The sequence below is a fragment of the Schistocerca piceifrons genome, chromosome 11 (assembly GCF_021461385.2).
Source record: "Schistocerca piceifrons isolate TAMUIC-IGC-003096 chromosome 11, iqSchPice1.1, whole genome shotgun sequence".
NCBI classification, from domain to species: Eukaryota; Metazoa; Arthropoda; class Insecta; order Orthoptera; family Acrididae; genus Schistocerca; species Schistocerca piceifrons.
The window spans coordinates 165,594,964-165,614,362 of record NC_060148.1 but is presented as its reverse complement, the minus strand read 5'-3'; the positions used below and the strand labels follow the sequence as shown (position 1 = coordinate 165,614,362).

Below are 19,399 nucleotides of genomic sequence, written 5' to 3'. Positions count from 1 at the left end.
CTGGCGAGTGCTATTGACGAGGGGCAAGCACTCGGCCCTCGTGAGGCAAACTGAGGTGCTACTCGACAGAAAAGTAGTGACTCCAGTCACGAAAACTGCCAACGGCACAGAGCGGTGTGCTGACGAGATGCCCCTCTGTATCCGCATCCGATGCTGCCTATACGGGCTGAGGACGACACAGCTGTCAGTCAGTACAGTCGGCTCTTCCGAGCCCTGTTCGGATGGAGTTTAACTGTGCTGATCTCGGTAGCAATTTGAGCAACTGTACCTTTTGTTCTGACACTGTGATTCTGACTAAAGGAATGGTACAGCAATATTCTTGCTGTAGGAAACAATAACTGGAAATGAAAGCAACAATGAGCAGAGATTGAACTGCTCTGCATTTAAAAAACGTGAACTGAGCATCCCCCCCCCCCCCCCCCCCCCCCAGCAGATGTCACGGTGGAGGTAGACGAGCTGGCAGCATAGAACAGTGGAGTAGTTCAGAAACGCAAACCCACTGGCCAAAATGTTTATTTCAGAGTGGCAATAAGCACAGCAGGCCACTGTCCCCACAAAGTTCGATCGCCTCGGACCTAGCCCCGAATTTCGCGCCGAGAGTTGTCGCGTGCTCAGTCGGCAGCTGCACACGCTAGCCTCGTACCGAGTATACTGCCGTACGCATATTTACGAGGCGCCGGACTTCTCGTAGTTATATTCGCCAGGCGAGTTTGTTTCACACGTGGGGTTCTGTTCCCCGGTCATTACAGAGTCGCCGTCAGTCCGTAAAGTACGCACAGTATGCACATCGACGGTTTCGAGTAGCACTGTTGTCACGTCTTCTGCAGATACTAAAGTGCGTAAACAAAAACTGCAGTTTACATTCGATTCACTTTTGTACAATGACATGACAGCTCAATTGGGTGAGGGAGCAAAAATTTACCTACAATCGTACAGACAACAGACTTCACTTACAGGAGTCGAAAGGCAAAAATGGGATCCAGTAGCGAAGTGAGACAGGGCTGCACCCCATACTCCGTATTGTTCGATCAGCTCATTTGACAAAGCTGTAAAGGAAGTGAAGAACAAATTTTTAAAATGAATTGAAATTCAGGGAGAGACATAAAATTGCTGACGACACGGTAATTCTGTCAGAAATCGCTAAGGACTCAGAAGATCTGTTTGAATTGGATGAACACCATTTTTAGAAGAAGTTGTTAAGATAAACAACAACAAAAGTAGAACAATGGTACACTGAGGTGACAAAAGTCACAGATACTCCCAAAAGCGTAGCGAAGCAACTCGACGTGGCACAGGCTCGGCAAGTCATCGGAAATCCCCTGCAGAAATACTGAGCCAGAATGTTCTTCAAACCAATTGTGGCCCAGTGACATGCCACACTGTATTCCACAAAAATTCCATCACTGTTTGGGAACACGAAGTCCACGAGTGGCTGCAAACAATCTCCAAGTCACTGAAAATAACCAGAGGACCCAGCCCATCTGAGCAAAAACAGACCGTGCCATTATGGAGCCACCAACAGCTTGCACAGTTCCTCACTGACAACTCGGATCCACGGCTTCGTGAGGCTGCACCACACTCAAACCCTATCATCATCTCTCACCAATTGAAATCAGGACTCACACGACCAGGCCACTGTTTTCCAGACGTCGAAAGGTCCAATCGATACAGTCACGAGCCCAGGACAGGCAGTGTGGGGATGTCATGCTGTCGGCAAAGGCACTCACGGAGGTCGTCTGCTGGCATAGCCCAACAGAAAAACACTTATTTTACGTTTTTGTGTGGTCCAGAATTAAAGAATCCAAAACTAAGCAAAACTTTAAAAGCCCCCACATATGAGCAAAAACATATTAAGTGGAATATATGATTAAAAACGATAATATTTTCCAATACACTGCACAAAATCAATAAAAGTGAAGGAAATTAAATATACAATACACTGTTTATACAATGATTTGGGGTAATGAATTTCAGCAGCTTTTTAAAAATCACAGATGTGTAACAGCATATAAAAACTTGTTAAAAATTGAAATTGTTTTTGAGAGACGCTCACCCAAAAAAAAAAAATCTTGATGAACGTGCTGAATTAAACCGAAAACTGTGAAGTACAATGAAAGGCATCAGAATGTAGTATGGGAATGCGTGCTTTCCTTGTGTAGCCAGGGGAGAGCTTGTCTGCACCTGAACAAGCTAACAAAGTGATGTCAAAATGGTGCAGGTGAGCGTCCACGGTGTACGCCGATATGTCAACCGGCGAATACAAATCTAGTTGACACGAAAGCAGCTTATCCCAGCCAGGGAGGAGACATTAGTGACAGCTTCACCCTCCTCCACAGTAACAGAGTGCTCACTCCCACACAAAAAGGTAGCTGGTAAAGTCCAGAGTAACTACACACAATGTAAATTCTTTGTGTCTACACTGTACAGTCAACAGTGCACTGTCTTCACTCCTCCCTTATCAGTGCATAGTGCACATGTTTTACCTCATTTGCTCATTTGTACTAGCAGCATTTTGCAATTTGAAATAAAAAAATAACGCTTTTAAATGTGAAGTCTGCCGGTACGAGTACAACAATAGCAAGACCCCAAAGCAGCGTCTTTCCCAGGGTCACCCGCACCACCTGAATGAAATCCTATCTGCTGTTAGAAATTGTGCACTGTAATGTGAAATACTTCCACAGTTAAAATATTAGACTGCACACAACAAACACCAGGTTTAGTTTAGGTTAGAAGGCAATAATGTAGTAGGTTCTGTTTAAGTAAAAGAATTACTGTAAATGCGATGTGATGAGGCAGTCTTCAGTGAAAAGGAATTGGTCTGGACACAGAAATTTTCAGCAGTCACAAGCTTAAGCGTCTTCATCGGTTTTGTAAAATAAGTTAGCAGATACAGTGATTTTTATTTTATGCACTGTATCTGACTGAAATAAAGTAGCAAGGATATACTGGGTGATCAAAAAGTCAGTATAAATTTGAAAACTTAATAAACCACGGAATAATGTAGATAGAGATGTAAAAATTGACACAATGCTTGGAACGTCCAACAGACGCGTGAAAGATCTCTTGCGTGCGTTATTTGGTGATGATCGTGTGCTCAGCCGCCACTTTCGTTATGCTTGGCCTCCCAGGTCCCCAGACCTCAGTCCGTGCGAATATTGGCTTTGTTGTTACCTGAAGTCGCAAATGTATCGTGATCGACCGACATCTCTAGGGATACTGAAAGACAACATTCGACGCCAATGCCTCACCATAACTCCGGACATGCTTTACAATGCTGTTCACAACATTATTCCTCAACTACAGACAGTGTTGAGGAATGATGGTGGACATATTGAGCATTTCCTGTAAAGAACATCATCTTTGCTTTGTCTTACTTTGTTATGCTAATTATTGCTATTATGATCAGATAAAGCGCCATCTGTCGGACATTTTTTGAACTTTTGTATTTTTTTGGTTCTAATAAAACCCCATGTCATTCCAAGCATATGTATCAATTTGTACCTCTCTATTTACATTATTCCGTGATTTACTCAGTTTTCAAATTTATACTGACTTTTTGATCACCCGGTATATAAAATGTCACAGCAGCTGAGTGGTTAAACAAAAAGCATAAATGGGGACATCTGCTGAATGACAAACTTTGTCATCACTCTTTTCTTACAAGTAACACTTCATACACTCACCACACTTCATATTCTCCACCCCAACAAAGTGTTATTTTCGGCTCGGTGAGAGAAACAGGTGTGAAAGAATGAGCTTACTTCCCAATTGAAGTTATTAGGAGTTAGCTCAGTGAATTTCAATACACTGTGTAAAATAGAAAGCTCCGGCACTACAATTTCGCTACACACCTCCCATCATTGCTGCCAATCTTTCCTATCTACAGTGTGTGTCACGCAGTTTAAAAGTGAGTAGTAGATGTAAGTGTTGCAACTGTATTGTGTCAGATTTGAACACGAAAGTCTTTAAAATGAGCTACCACAAAACCCTTGTTTCATTTCCTGTGACATCTCTGCCACAGCAGATGAATAAATAAATGTCGTGTGACTAGGGCCTCCCGTCGAGTAGACCATCCGCAGTGTGCAAGTCTTTCGATTTGATGCCACTTCGGCTTCGGCACTTCACAAAATGCATTCGCCCCTACCCGCTCTCCCGTCATCATAGGGCCACTACCCCTCTCCACACATCCAGCAGGTGAGCTCAATTTAAGTGTGTTAATGTGGTGTGGTGGTAGTGCTGGCTGTCGGATGATGTAACAATTCACCAGCCAATAAGAGCTCACTAGCTGGAAACGGTCGACGTCTTCTCGATTCTGACCGAGCATATTCTTTGAGACTCCGTGACTGAATTTAAAAGTTCAACAATCAATACGGTTCCCGAATACAGTCCGTCAGAAATACGTGCAAAAAGATACAGTTACACATAGTTTTAAGTGGCACAAGGAAAGGTGACAGCTGGGTGCCTTCGTCACGTATCGACTCAGTCCAGGACACTTCGCGTCAACTCTCCCGCTTTTTCACTGTTGCCGCAGCTAGCAGTAATTTTATCACAACAGCACAGTGAAACTAAACGTTGCAAGTCGTGTCGGCAAAGCCGATTGTGGATTACATCAGCATTTCCTCTCTCTCGTCTCCATCTCCGCAACGGACTAAAATATTCCCTCGACACTGTTACCACCCACAGTACAGACATTCTGTCTTTTGTACCAGTTATAGCTCATTCAGTCACATCAAACGTCAACAGGAAGAAAACGGGTCAAAGTCAAGTGAGTTGCCGAGTACAAACGTAGAATCGAGGTAAACCTTACTATGAAGAAACGTAAATTGAGGAATCTTTAGCACTGATCTTACGAGTTTTCCACAGAGGCTACAAACTTATGGCACAGAATCACGAAAAATGTAAAATTGGAGAACGTATAATCGAATTTCCACTGCACCAAATTTCGTCACGCTATACTTACTGATATGTTCATCGTACCTCCCACATCGATATCTGCAGTTATTTCTCACAGTGTCGCTCATTTGTCGGCACTGACAACTCTATGCAATCGCCGCTGCTCTCTGTCAGTGAGTGAGTGCTGTCAACCACCACACTGTCTGCGATGACAGGCAATACCTGCAATTTTATGTTCTCGCCCCACACTCGACACCGTCGACCTCGGAGTATCGAATTCCGTACCTGTTTCCAAAATGAAATGTCCCACATCTGTAGGTCCAACTACCGTTCCGCGTTCAAAGTCTGTTAACTCTGACCGTGTGGCGACAGTCGTGTCCAAACCCTTTTCACACAAGTCACCACAGTGCAAATGACAGCTCTGCCGATGTGCTGCCCTTTTATATTTCACATACACAATGAATGAAATCACATTAAGGGATTTACATTAGGAGATGGAGCACTAAGGTAGTAAATGAGATGTGTCATACAGGCAGCAAAATAAAGGCTGGTGTAAAGAGGACATAAAACGCAAACTGGCAATAGCAACAAAGGCAATTCTGAAAAAGTCAAATAATATTAACACGTACCACAAATTCAAATGTTTCCTGAAAGCAATTGCCTGGAGCGCACGGTCAGACACTGGACTCGCATTCGGGAGGACGACGGTTCAATCCCGCGTCCGGCCATCCCGATTTAGGTTTTCCGTGATTTCCCTAAATCACTCCAGGCAAATGCCGGGATGGTTCCTCTGAAAGGGCACGGCCGACTTCCTTCCCTAATCCGATGAGACCGATGACCACGCTGTCTGGTCTCCTTCCCCAAACCGACCCACCTGGAGCGCAGTTTTATACAGAAGTGCACCACTGACAAAAAGCAGTCTAGGTAACAGCAGAATACGAGGCTTCTGAAATGTGGGCACTGTGGTAGAACGCTGGGGAGCTGACGAGTGGGACTGACAACTACTAGGAGCAGATCGTGACTGGGACTTCGGCAAAAAAGAAATTTACGGGATTGTTTGATACGGGGCATCCTGAGGGATGACAGAATTGACCATTTGAAAACGGAGGGCTTAAGAATTGTAGAGGGAGACCGAGGCTCGACTACACTACACAGGTTCGAGTGGATGTCATTTGCAGTAGCTATACATAGATGAAGTGGCTGGTACGGGATATTTTCTTCTGCGTGGGCCCCACAGCCTCAATAAGCTGAAGAACAACATTTTTCCACCGGACTGTGTATAAAACTTGTCATCTTTCACACTACCAGTTATGGGCACTGCCCATTCTCGGGTGTGTCTGAAAACATAACAATACATCACAGCAAAGAAAACAGTCAAACACAAATTGTGAAACTACAGTGGATGTATCATTACACAAACCAAGTACGAGGGTTGCCCAGAAAGTAATGCATCCCATTTTTTTCTCAGCCAAAAACAATGCTACAAATGCGAAATGTTATTTGAAGTATCCCGAATGAGTGTGCCAAGTTTCCGTCACTTCTGACAGATAGCGTAGCTGCGGGACAGTTTCAAAATGACGTCTGTAGGTGACGTACATTACAAGCAATGTGCCATCATTGAATTTCTCACTGCAGAGAAGAAACTGTGGGGAACATTCACAAACACTCGTGCAAAGTCTGCGGACCACCTGCTGTCGACAGAAGTACAGTTACTCGCTGGTCACAGAGTGTGAGGTTATCATAAAGCAGTTCGGTGGAGCTCCACGGTTTGCAACGGTCGGGGAGACCGTCCACGGGTATCACACCTGACATAGCCCACTCGGACTTCCACTTGTTCGGGCCATTAAAGGATGCCATTCGTGGAAGATATTTTGACGACAAACACAGTGCAGCTCCGGCTCCACCACCGAGACAAGGATTGGTACCGACAGGGCACACGTGCCCGTTTCGCACTGGAGTGAGGCAGGGATGGGGATTAACTGGAAAAATAGGGTGTGTAGGTAAAACACCATTCTCATTATGCTCAATTAAGAATTGCCGAGGGAAAAAAAAATGCGGTGCGTTAGTTTCTGGGCAGCCCTCGTAGATACCTCCAGTAACATGTCGCTATGTCTTCGTCATTAATTTAAAAATCACGTGCTGTGAATAACTATACCAAGCACAGTCATCAAACATTCTCATCCAAAACATAAGTGTACATGACATAAGAGTGCTTATTACCAAATTATTTAAATGTCATACCCACTCAGAAGCACTAAGAAAACAAACCTTCCGACATTTCCCACAAATCACACTGTATACACTCACTCGACGAACTGTCACACGAGCAGATAAAATTAAAGTAAACTAATTAATGCAGAAACAGAAGTATAGCTTCAAACAGTCAAGATTGCCATTGTACAGCATTTACTGTAACAACCGGTTTCAGCATTGCCATAATCATATCTTCTGTGGTACAGAGCAGATTCAATGCAATGTACTGCAGAAGATCTGATGATGGTAATGTAGTGTGCTGAAACCAGTCATCATAATCAATGCCGTACAACAGCGATCTCGGCTGTTTGAAGTTGTAATTCTCTTTCTGCATTATCTACATTCCCCCAACTTGACAATACCGAATATATATAGACTAATTAAGATAAAATGCGTAAGTTTATGCTATGGTTTGGATTATCTCTGCTAATTATCTCAATCGATTAATTTTTCAAATAACGGTTATAGTTCCACAGGAGGCCACAGACATGGTGTGCAGTGAAATATATATACAACAGTGTATGCAGACTGACATCTTAATGTTATTTGTTACAATTTTATTTTAATTATTCTATTTATGGACACAGTTATTTGTGATGACTAGTGGGTTTATTTTATTCAAAATTGATTGGTGACATCATTTCTCCATGTTTGTCACACACTGTGATTGTGACACTTTTCACATTAACGATGAGGACATATTTTCACATATTTTTCAACTTAATGTACTAATAGACTACATTTTAGACCTGACATTACATTAACAATATTATATTGAATGTAAATGATGTAAATAGCTCTGTGCAGTCCATCATGTCTTGATGTATGTACTACAGATTTTGTAACTGCTTATGTGGACGATTTATTTATATGTTTTTCCCATAACTGTCACTAAGACACAGAGATACCTTTGAAATCTTATTGATAACTGTAAGATCTACATTCACACAGATACTCCGCAAGCCACTGTAAGGTGTGTGGCAGAGGGTACCCTCTGCCACTACCCTCCTGTTCCACTCGTAAGTGCACCGAGAGTAAAGTGACTGACCGTACGCCTCTGTACGAGCCCTAATTTCTCATATCTTATCGTATCTTCACGGTCCTTACTCACGATGTATGTTGACGGCAGCAGAATTGTTCGGCAGTCAGCTTCAAATGCCGATTCTCTACATTTTATCACTAGTTTTTCCCGAAAAGAACACCACCTTCCCACCAGGGATTCCTGTTTGAGTTCCTGAAGCATCTCCGCAACACTTGCACCTAAACTGTTCAAACCTACTGGTAACAAATATAAAGCCGCCCGTTGACAGCCCGACTGGTCTGCCAAACCGCTCGCTAACACTAGCCCTGACAAGCCGGGCTGTGTGTGGCCACACCCGGCCGCTGGGCGGCCTCCAGCTGCGAGCGCACAGTCGTGTGGCAGCACTCACCGTGCCAAAACAAAAAGGAAAACTTGCTGTGCCTGCAGCACTGATGTTATGTGTAGATGAAGACAAGAAAAAGAAACGTTTATGGATGAAAGAATGGTTGAGAGGTAAATCAAGTTTTCTCACATAAATCTGTTATGTACTCTCCAAGTTCAAGAGCCAGCAGACTATAAAAACTTCTTACGTATGGATGACAATACTTTTTGTGAATTACTGGATCTCATACGGCTTAAAATCGAAAAGAAAGAAACGCATATAAGAGCTACCATCACTGCTGAGGAGCGATTAGTAGCAACATTGCGATTTCTGGCTACAGGCAGAAGCTATGGTGACCTGAAATACAGCTGTGCCATTTCATCTCAGCTGCTTGGAAAAATCGTCCCCGAAACGTGTTGGGCAGCCAATATTTTTAAGAGTAAGGGGATCACCATTTATTCAAATTACAAATAATGTTTTCAATATTTGCAGCCACTTTCTCCAGTTGCTACTTCAGTTATGCTTCATCATATAAATAAGAAAAAACTTATTTCGCTATTGAATGTTTCATTTGTGTGTACAAACACGTTTCGCCTATTCACGTTAAGCATCTTCAGTGGTCTTACTGGCCGTTGTTTTATAGGTTGATTCTTAATATTTCATGGACACTGAAATAAAAAATGAAACTCATTTTGTTGAGTCAGATCAGGTTTTATTGCTATTTCATTTTTTAAATAAGGCACTTAAGAAATTTTTCAACATAAATATGCGGATTATGGTTTGAAAGCTGTCTTAGATTTGGATGAAGTTTAAATCACATATACGAGATCGTACATTAACATCATTTTATGGAAGAAATGCTCTATTCAACTACTTTTGTACGTATTTGGTAACTGGAATGTCTCTCTTGAGGCACCAAGAATAGTCCACAAGCACGTTCTCATCCTAGCGAACCTGGCAACTTTCCTCCACGACCGATACACTTTATGAAGCTCATCCTGCCCCTGCCTATAGTCTCCACAGTTGTGTCAGCGAAGTAATCTAATGTGAGTTGAGAAAGTGCATTTTTATTGACATTTGAACACCACGTATTTTGAAGTTTTGCCGAAATTTCTAGACAGTATTTTCACGTTTCGGGCTCATAGATATGCCAAGAGAAAGATTTTTTATTATAGATTTCAATACCAGACAGGCATTTATCACTGTACCCTCCACACTTTCATCGAATTGTGAGTCTTTCATAAGCTCGCTGATCTGAGGGCCGTCAAAAATACCTGCATTAAATTTAGCCTCAATGAAACATGGAAATTTGTTTTAACAAAGTAAAAGCCCCAGTTTCTTTATTCACTGCCATCATATAGAACCTCATCAAACCAAGTTCAATGTGCAGCAGTGAAAGTGTAATTTTCTGAGTATTCAGGAGGGCTTTTGACTTAACGTTGTGCAAACCAGACGAAAGGGAAGGTCTTGCTTATTAGATGCTTTAGCTCCAAAGAATTCAAGATACATTTTCGTCACAAAAGGAGTGGTGTTTAACTTCTAATGTGGCTTAATAACTTATCCAATATGCAGCAAAATCGGTCAGGACAATTCTTGCACTTTCGACGCATTTTGTAACAATACTGCTTTCACTCAGGAAACTTAAGTCGTGCTACTTTCCAGCTTACTGTAATATGACATGGAAATAATTCTGCCTTGTGACAAACCTAAAAATTTTGAGCGCTCGAATCGCTTATATACCTAATAGGCCACTACCTGAAAACTGAGGTAGGGAAGAAACCTGACCCGACTGAGCAAAGTGAGTTACATTTCTTAATGCAGCGTGCACTAAATATACAAGATCACCTAAAAATAACTGTGACCTCAGAAAAGAAGTTTTGAAATACAAACTAGTGTAATATAAAGAAAATAATTTTCTTTTCAGAATATTTATAATTATCTAATTTTCTTTTTGTTACTGGGCACTCAGAAAGCCTAGCACGAATAGACGAAACGTGTTTGGTACACACAAATGAAATATTTAGTTGGTAAAGTCAGAATTGACATATAAATTTGACTAAAACGTATAGGGTTGCTTACGGGAAAATTGTTATTGAAAACTGATGCTGTTTCTTAGTGAAATTCATCTTTATTGTTGTAAAATACAATCAGTAATATAGTTAATGTTGCTGACTATCACTTGTAGATGGCTTACATGCGCCTCCATCAAATGTTCTTCCACGGGGTTGCAGTTGTGTAACTTGTTGATACGCGCCTGTTTCGTATATTCTATTATTGTGATCCTATTGTGTTGCATCGTATGGGAGTGGAAACTGTGGTGAAAATTGCATTACGTGCATATACGGATTTGAGTGAGGCGTAAAAATTTGGGAACGACAACTTAATTTCCTCCTCTTTGTCAAAAAGAGTACATTCGAAATAATTTTTTTTGCTATGTCCTTTTGTTCGTTATCAGTAACTGCCTGAATCCCGAAACCCACACTTTGGCATCATTGTCAAGGATAGAGTCATCAGCCTGCAAGTACTGGGACACAATATCTGCTAACTGAGACCTCTTTTTCGTCCACGATGTTCTCTCCCGAGTTCGACCACATCTCTTTTTCCCTGTAGTGGGCATTGCAGTTGGTGGGCTTCCAGATGAAGGTGGCTCCTGTGACAGGTTCACCTGGAAAGCACAATGTCTGCATCAAAAATATGTAGTGTTTTCACTGTTTGTACAACTTTGCCACTTAATCGTGCATTTCGGTAATTGTATCAATTTTAATTTCAGACTCCTTCATCTCAAGAAGACTGGAGAAACGTTGCTCGTCAGTTTAAAGAACTATGGAATTTTGAAAACTGTTTAGGGGCATCAGATGGTAAGCATGTCCTGATTAAAAAACCTGCGGGTAGTGGCTCCTATTACTATAAGGTACTTTCAGTGTTGTCCTTTTCGCTGTTGTAAATGCAAACTAGGATCTTATATATGTTCATACCGGTACGAACGGTCGAGTGTCAGATGGTGGTATTCTAAAGCTTACAGACTTCTACACTTCACTAGTATCTGGAACTCTAAATTTACCAGATCCCGTTTATCTGGAAGGAGTGGATTCTACAGTGCCATTTGTGTTCGTAGGTGATGAAGCTTTCCCTTTGATGCCGAATTTAATGAAACCGTATCCTCAAAGGAACTCAACAAGGGAGAAAAAGATCTTCAATTACAGGCTCAGCAGAGCTCGGCGGGTAGTTGAGAATGCTTTTGGAATAATGGCAAACAGTTTTTGAGTGTTATTAACACCAATAGCGGTTGACGTAAAAACTGTTGACGGAATCGTTCTTGCACGTAGAGCTTTGCACAACTTTTTAAGGAAGAAAAGCCCTAATTACATTCATACTGCCGCTGATTGCAATAACTCACAAACTGTAAACCTTACTGATAAAAACTTGCAGTCAGGTAGTCAACAAATGTTAAGACTCGATACGACACGACAAACCGGCACAGTTACTGCAGAGGAAGTGCGGGGAAAACACGAGCAATATTTCAGTGACGTGAATGAATTAGAATTTCAAGAAACTTTGATCATTTAGAGTTTATGTCCAGAGCAACATTTATTTACACTTTGTATACTTAATAAATAAATGTGTTTGTATACTTACAACATCAATATCTGACTCATCATTTACTTCCTCAGTCTGTTCATCCTCCAGAGTCCTCCCCCGTGTTAGTGAAGATATCTCACATCGCACCTCTTCTCGATCCAGGGTGAACTGAAGGAGATCGTAGTACCGAAGTGTCGGTTCTGGCACCTTTTCAGCAGCGCTTCCAGTTGCCAATTTAGTGTCCCGTATTTTTCTAAACTGTCACCGGAAAGACGTTCGTAGAGAACTAATTTTTTTAATAACAGACGCCTTGTCGGCTGCACGATTTATCTCTCTGCACCTAGCTATAAGAACTTCGTAGGCTCTGTTCCTCATATTCCTATCGGAGTAGTCCTTCGATTTTATCTCCCACAAATGTGGCCATTCTCTGTTCATATTAATGAAACACGCCCAAAAGTCTCTGTTTTCCTCGAACGACATTATCGTAAAAGCCGCGAAAAGCAGTGACGACAAAAGAAGCAGTGAATAACACAGAGTGGGACACCGTACTGATGGAACGTGGACCAGGAGGAAGCGGCCGGCCCGAGCTGTAGCCCCGGCCCGGCAGGTGGCGGTCGGGGAAGCAGGTAGCGGCTCGCCAGTGGAGGCGACGCGCCCCAACTTCCGACACGAGCGCGAGCCCACCGCCCACACACGGGCGAGCCGGTCGGGGCCGACCCTCTCGACGGGTCGGTCGGCGGACCGGTCCGGATGTGAACGGGCTGCTTAACAGCCGCCTTCAATCCGACCTGGTAGGGGTCCCAAACACTCGAGCAGGATTCGAGAATAGGTCGTACTGGCATTCTGTATGCAGTCTCCTTTACGGGTGAACCACTCTCTAATAAAAATTCTCCCATTAAACCGTAGTCGACCATTTGCCTTCCCTACCACAGTTTTCACACGCTCACTCCACCTCGTATCGCTTCGCAACGTTACGCCCACATATTTAAATGACTCGACTGTGTCAAGCGGGTTGCCAGTAATACTGTATCTGAACATTACAGGTTTGTTCTTCCTACTCATCAGCATTAACTTACATTTCTCCACATTTAGGGCAAGCTGCCATTCATCACACCAACTGGAAATTTTGTCCAAGTCTTCTCGTACCTTCCTAAAGTCACTCAACTTCGACACCTTCCAGTACACCACAGCACCCTCAGCAAAAAACTGCAGACTGCTGCGCACCCTGTCCGCCAAATCATTTATGTATACAGAGAACAACAGCCGTCCTATCATACTTCTCTGGGGCACTCCTGACGATAAAGACCGCTGTATTTTTATTCTGTAGCTGATAGTTCAAGTTTTCCCATGCATACATAAGACAGTTCACTGAGTGAGTGTATACGGTGTGCTTCACAGGAAATATTGAAAGGTTTGTTTTCTAACTGCTTCTGGCTGGATATGACATTTAAATAACGTGGTATTAAGCACTTTTACAACATGAACCCTTATATTTTAGATGAGGAAATTTGATGACTGTGCTTTACACAATTACGCACGGCACACAATTTTTAAATTAGTGGCGACAATGTAGCCACATATTTTTTGTTTTGTTTTAGGGTGCAAAAACAACTAAGGTGGTATGCCCCCATGTCAGAACCTTAGAACATTAAGACAAAAAAGGAGTTAAAAGCAACTACACCTTAAGCCTAATACATGGAAGGAGAGAGAGCTACGAACAAAGGCTTCCTCTCGAATAAAGGTCCACAGAATATGCTGGAGAGACAACGGAGGTTCCAAACTGGAGTCTAAATGTCCTTCACCACTGTGCCACGACAGATAAAAAGTAAAATGCAGTCGACAGCCCATGCATCGTTCGCTAAAATGGCCAATAACTCTGACGGCAAACCTACATTAGAACGTAAGTGGTTGAAAAAGGACATTCGATCAGGAAATGAACTGTCAAAGGTTGATGACAATTAGCAAAAAGTGGTGGTGGAGCACCACTTAACACACGGTAATGGCTAAAACAACAGTGCCCAATAAGAAACCTATCTAAAATGATCTCCTCAAGCTGAGAGGGCCGAGAGAATGTCAGTCGAGCCACTAGGAAGATTTACTTGCACGGAGCTTGTTCCCGTGGAGGGAAGGCCAGTGGTGATGCCAAAGTAGCACCACCTGCTGACAGAGGGCAACACGGAGATTGCCGCATCGAACGGAAGAACTAGCGGTCTGAGGTGGGAAGACTGCAGCCACGGCAGCTGTGGCAGCAGACCGACGTGACCGAGAACCCACATAAACGTCACGGTGGCTCCTTCAACAGCGACTACCGTATTTACTCGAATCTAAGCCGCACTTTTTTCCGGTTTTTGTAATCCAAAAAACCGCCTGCGGCTTAGAATCGAGTGCAAAGCAAGCGGAAGTTCTGAAAAATGTTGGTAGGTGCCGCCACAACTAACTTCTGCCGCCGAATATATGTAGCGCTTCACAGGCATGCTTTGCAGGCACACAGATAAATACTGGTGCCATAACCTCTGCGTCAGTAAATAAATTTAAAAAAAAAAAGGTGGAAGACGAGCTTTTTTTCTCCGGCCCGAGTTTCGACCACTGCATTTTCATACATTATCCAACGAAGTAAATACAAATTCCGTATTGTTCATCTTCAAATGTAGCAGCCTTTCAATGTACTACGAAAATCCGACTGGCAAGACTGTTTGGGATGTGTGTCTGTCAATATGGCTAACTCTACGTTCTGAATTTTTTCCTACCTGTGAGAAGAGATGGTTGCTAACAGGAACTTTTATGAATTGTGAATCACATGCAGTATTCTCTTCACCATAAGAATAATACGAATATAAACATATTGCCATGTATTCTTTCGTGTTTGCTGCTATCTCATTTAAATCCTGTCTGCCTAATAAACTACGAAACTAAGAGTGAGACAACAGTAAACGCGGAAGAATATACATATCATGCCATGCTTATATTCGTATTATTCTTATGCCGAATAGTGATACAGTCAGAAATGAAGCACGGCAACTGACTAGATTTTTAAATCTAAGATGACTCTTAATTTCTGTGCAGAATGTAATGTACTAAAGAGGCGTCTGCAAAGATTTTCAAACGGAGAAAAATTTTCGATAAACTCTTGTTTGGAACATCTTCTATCATACGCAGTCTATTATTTGATTCTTGTTTATCATTATCAAACAAAGCAGCAGTGTAAGTAACAACAAATAGCAGTCTCTTGCCATTGTTTCACTAATGAGATGATTCCTCTCTTTTCTTTTAATTGTAAGCAGCAGAAGCGTGCACAAAAGCAAGTCATGCCGCGAGCGGCGACAGGCTGTAAACACTCATTATCAGAATGCGACAAACAATGCATGACACAGTACAGTAATGCATTTTCAGCTTAGAGTGACGTAAACACCTATAGCAATGAGAACGGCACTTATCAGATCAAAGAAAAATAAGCGATCGCTTCAAACCAGACGAAGCACGTGAAAAAGGAAGGGTAGCCGTATAAATATGGATGGAGCGCCTGATGCATAGCAATGCCTACCTGGTAAAGCTTAACTGCTATGCTTACGACTCGAACCAAACTACTGTAGCTGTATCGTCATTCATTTGACCTAAATTGTGTCTCATATTACAATGGACACACTTTGTTTCGATTTGGAGGTGCGGTCTAAATCTTTTCTCTCCCCCTGAACTTCGAGTCTCAAATTTCAGGTGCAGCTTAGATTCGGGAAATTTTTTTTTCCTTGATTTCGAGTCTCATTTTTCTGGTGCGGCTTAGATTTGAGTGCGGCTTAGTTTCGAGTAAATACGGTAAGTGGAAGCTTTCTTGGACCTGTTACACTGAGGGATGGACTGTGTACGGCACACAGAGGATCTGAAGGGCACTGAGAGAATCGGAGCAGATGACACAGTAGAAAAGTCAGTGCCGCCGGAAAATACTGTGTGGCCTCATACGGAGGGAAGAGCTCTGTTGTATGTACTGAGCAGTGTTCTGGAAGCCGATACACAAAGCGTCAGTGCCAATGACAAAGGTACGTCCGACGCCACGATCGATCTGAGCGCCATCAGCATACACGTAGGTATTATCACTAAATTTTGTGTGAAGGCTGAGAAACTTACAATGATAGATCAAATCTGTAGTAGTTTCCTTAGAAAGCGAATGAAGACTGAGGTAAACACGGACCACTGCATAAAGTCGAGGTTGGTTGGTTGGTTTGGTTGGGGGAAGAGACCGAACAGCGAGGTCATCGGACGGGAAAGGAAGTCGGCTGTGCCCTTTCAAAGGAATCATCCCGGTATTTGCCTGGAGCGATTTAGGGAAATTACGGAAAACCTAAATCAGGATGGCTGGACATGGGATTGAACCGTTGGCCTCCCGAATGCGAGGCCAGTGTGCTAACCACTGCACCACCTCACTCGGTAAAGTCGAGGTTGTGAAGGGTTCACACACATCGGGAAAGTGGCACATGGCATGAAGTTAAGCTGCCAAAGCAATAGTCGTAAGCGAACTCCACGAGATAACAGAAGAGGTACGCACCCCATACTGGTCGTCAAAGGAGTCATCGAAGGAGGAGGAATAGGACTGATGGCTGGACATGTAGACAAATGGCACGCATATCCGCTAAGTAGAACATAACACTGGTATGACAGCGGCAGGTTGGTAGCTTCTGCACCGATTTCCAAGTGGGCTAGGCAAAAGGCACCAGCGGCCAGATTCCACAATGGTCGATTGTATTTAGACGGCATAAGGGGGAAGGTGAGCAAATGCATAAACGAAACACCCACAGTCTAGTTTCTAATAGACAACAGATTGGCACAAACAGAGGACGGTGGTACTATCTGCTCCCCAGGAAGTACTGCTTAGGACACACAGGACTTTGAGAGACTGCGTGCAGCGGGCAGCCAAGTAAGACACGTGGGAGGACCAAGAAATTTTCCTATCAAGAATGAGCCCCAGGAAGAGCAACAGGTCCAAGATGTAAAGAAGGTGGAAGAAACCCATCGTGCCACCAGAAATTCATAGTAACAGTTTTGTCAGTGGAATAGCAGAAGCCACTGTCAATTCTGCACGAGTAAATACGATCGAGACACCACTGAAGATGCCACTCGAGAAAACAAGTCCGTGAAGAAGTGCAAAATCACCAACGAAAAGGGAGCCGGAGATGGCCGGCGGGAAACAGGTCATAACAGGGTTAGTGGCCATAGCAAAGAGGACGACACTCAGAACGGAATACTGAGGCTTCCCGTATAAAGGTGTCTGACAAGGCAGAATCCACGCATACCAGAAAACTTGGTCTTTTAAAAATTCTTCGGAAGCCGCATGTGTAGAAAGTACGGAGAGTACCAGTTCTCCAGCAGGTGACATATGCTTTCTCCGAATCGAAAAACCCGGCCACAGTCTGGACACAGGTTGACAAAGTGATGAAATGGTCATCTGAAGAAAGGTGTGCTCGAAATCCATATTGTGCAGTGGTTAGTAAATTGTGAGACTCGAGCCATCATACCAGTCGGGTAGGAAACATACATTCCATCATCTAGCAAACACAGCTGGTGAGAAAAATGGGGCAGTAGCTAGAAGGAAGGTGTTTGTTCATACTGGACTTAAGTATGGGTACGACAGTGGATTCATGCCAGATCTTGGAAACTTGCCATCTGCTCAGATGCTACTGTACCTATGAAAGAGAAAGTGCTTGTCCACAAGAGAAATGTACTGCAAGATCTGGATGTGAACATCATCCGACTTTGCGGCAAAAGACTGGGATAAAGGATAAAGTGAGAGCAGGATCTAGCTCTCTCCCAGTAAAGGTGGCACTACAGAATTTACGATTCTGAGAGAAGAGTATCACCCGAGCTGCCCCCACTCGTTTCCAATGGAGGAAGGCAGGGTGACAGTGGGTGGAACTCGAAATCTCTGCAAAATAGCAGCCTGAGGTGTTGGAGAGACCAGTAGGGTCCACTATGACATTGTGTGATACTGTCACACCAGAAATTGGGGAATGGACCTGGGTCCCACAGAGCCACTGGAGGTTGGCCCACATGACAGGAGAGGGAGTGGAACTGTTAAAAGAACTAGTAGATGAAATTCAGCTAGCTGTTTTGCTATCCCGAAGAACGCGACGACATTGCACACGTAACTGTTTGTAACGAATACAGTTTGCCACCGTAGGATGACAGTTAAAACAAGGAGAGGACGTCCCCACGTGCAAATTGTATCGTGGCACGCCTCAGTCCATATAGGGGCCAGGACAGGGCACGGTAAAGATGAAGTGCGAGGAATGACACATTCTGCAGGGGTGAGGATCACCACAACTGAGGAAATGCTCGTCAAAGGTCGGCAGGGAGAAGTAAAGCCTTCAAAAGCTGCCCGTCGGGTTTACACGTAGGTGGGTAGGAGCTAGCAAACAGATAGCACATAGGAAACGGTCGCTCGAGCACTTGCCGGAGAGAACCGAGCACTCGAGACGGTGGGCAAACTGGGCAGTGCAGGACGAGAAGTCCAAATACGAATAGGTGTGCGTGGAGTCTGAAAGGAACGTGGGTGCTCCTGCATTAAGGCAGATGAGGTTAAGTTGACTGAAGGTCAGCCAAGAGGGCATCTCTCAGGCAGGTTCTGGGAGAGCCCCAGAGGGGATGGTGTGCAGATAAAGCCACCAAGCAGCAAAAAGAGATGAGAGAGTTGACCAATAAGCTGGAGTAAGTCTGACCTGGTGACAGGTGGATGTAGACGTTACAAACAGAAAAGGTGTACAAACAGAAAAGGTGAAGTGAGGAAGGAAAATATGGACTGCAATAGCTTATAGCCAGGTGTTCAGTGAGAAGGTTTGAATATGAAAGTCATCCTGGATGAGCAGCATGACTCCCCCATGAGGTAGAAGGCCATCCTGGAGGGGGGGAGGGGGGGGGCGGCAGATCAAACCAGACCAGAAAGAAATGCGAGAGGTCAAAGCGGTCACAAGGACGCAATGTTGTTTCCTGGAGGTAGAAAACAAGTGGACGCTGAGATTCCGAGAGCAGCCGTAATTCCTTCTTGTTGGATCTAAGGCCATGTATGTTCCACTGGAGGGGAGTTACAATAGGAAAAGGGGAGGTGAGATAAAATGAAGGGTTGTCACCCCAGTGGCTACTGAGTGCCCGCCTTCAAAGACTCACTGCTACAGGGCACAGAAGCTGGAGGATCCTGTCCTAGTTCCACGAGACCTACAGACTCATCAGCATTCTCTCTGGATCATCCTGTGGATTCCACGGCAGAAAAATGGTTAGCAGTGCGCACC

At 43.7% G+C, this 19,399-nt stretch overlaps 1 protein-coding gene across 2 annotated transcripts in view; it reads right to left on the bottom strand.

Moving 5' to 3' along the window:
* Positions 1 to 10,719: 10,719 nt before the first annotated feature.
* The window catches only part of LOC124719907, a 66,301-nt gene continuing 57,621 nt past the window's right edge, over positions 10,720 to 19,399 (bottom strand). For both annotated transcript variants that reach the window (XM_047245094.1, XM_047245093.1), the window contains one exon: positions 10,720 to 11,214. In XM_047245094.1, coding sequence (XP_047101050.1) covers positions 10,981 to 11,214 — 234 coding nt within the window. In that variant the 3' untranslated portion in view covers positions 10,720 to 10,980. The remainder of the gene's footprint in view (positions 11,215 to 19,399) is intronic.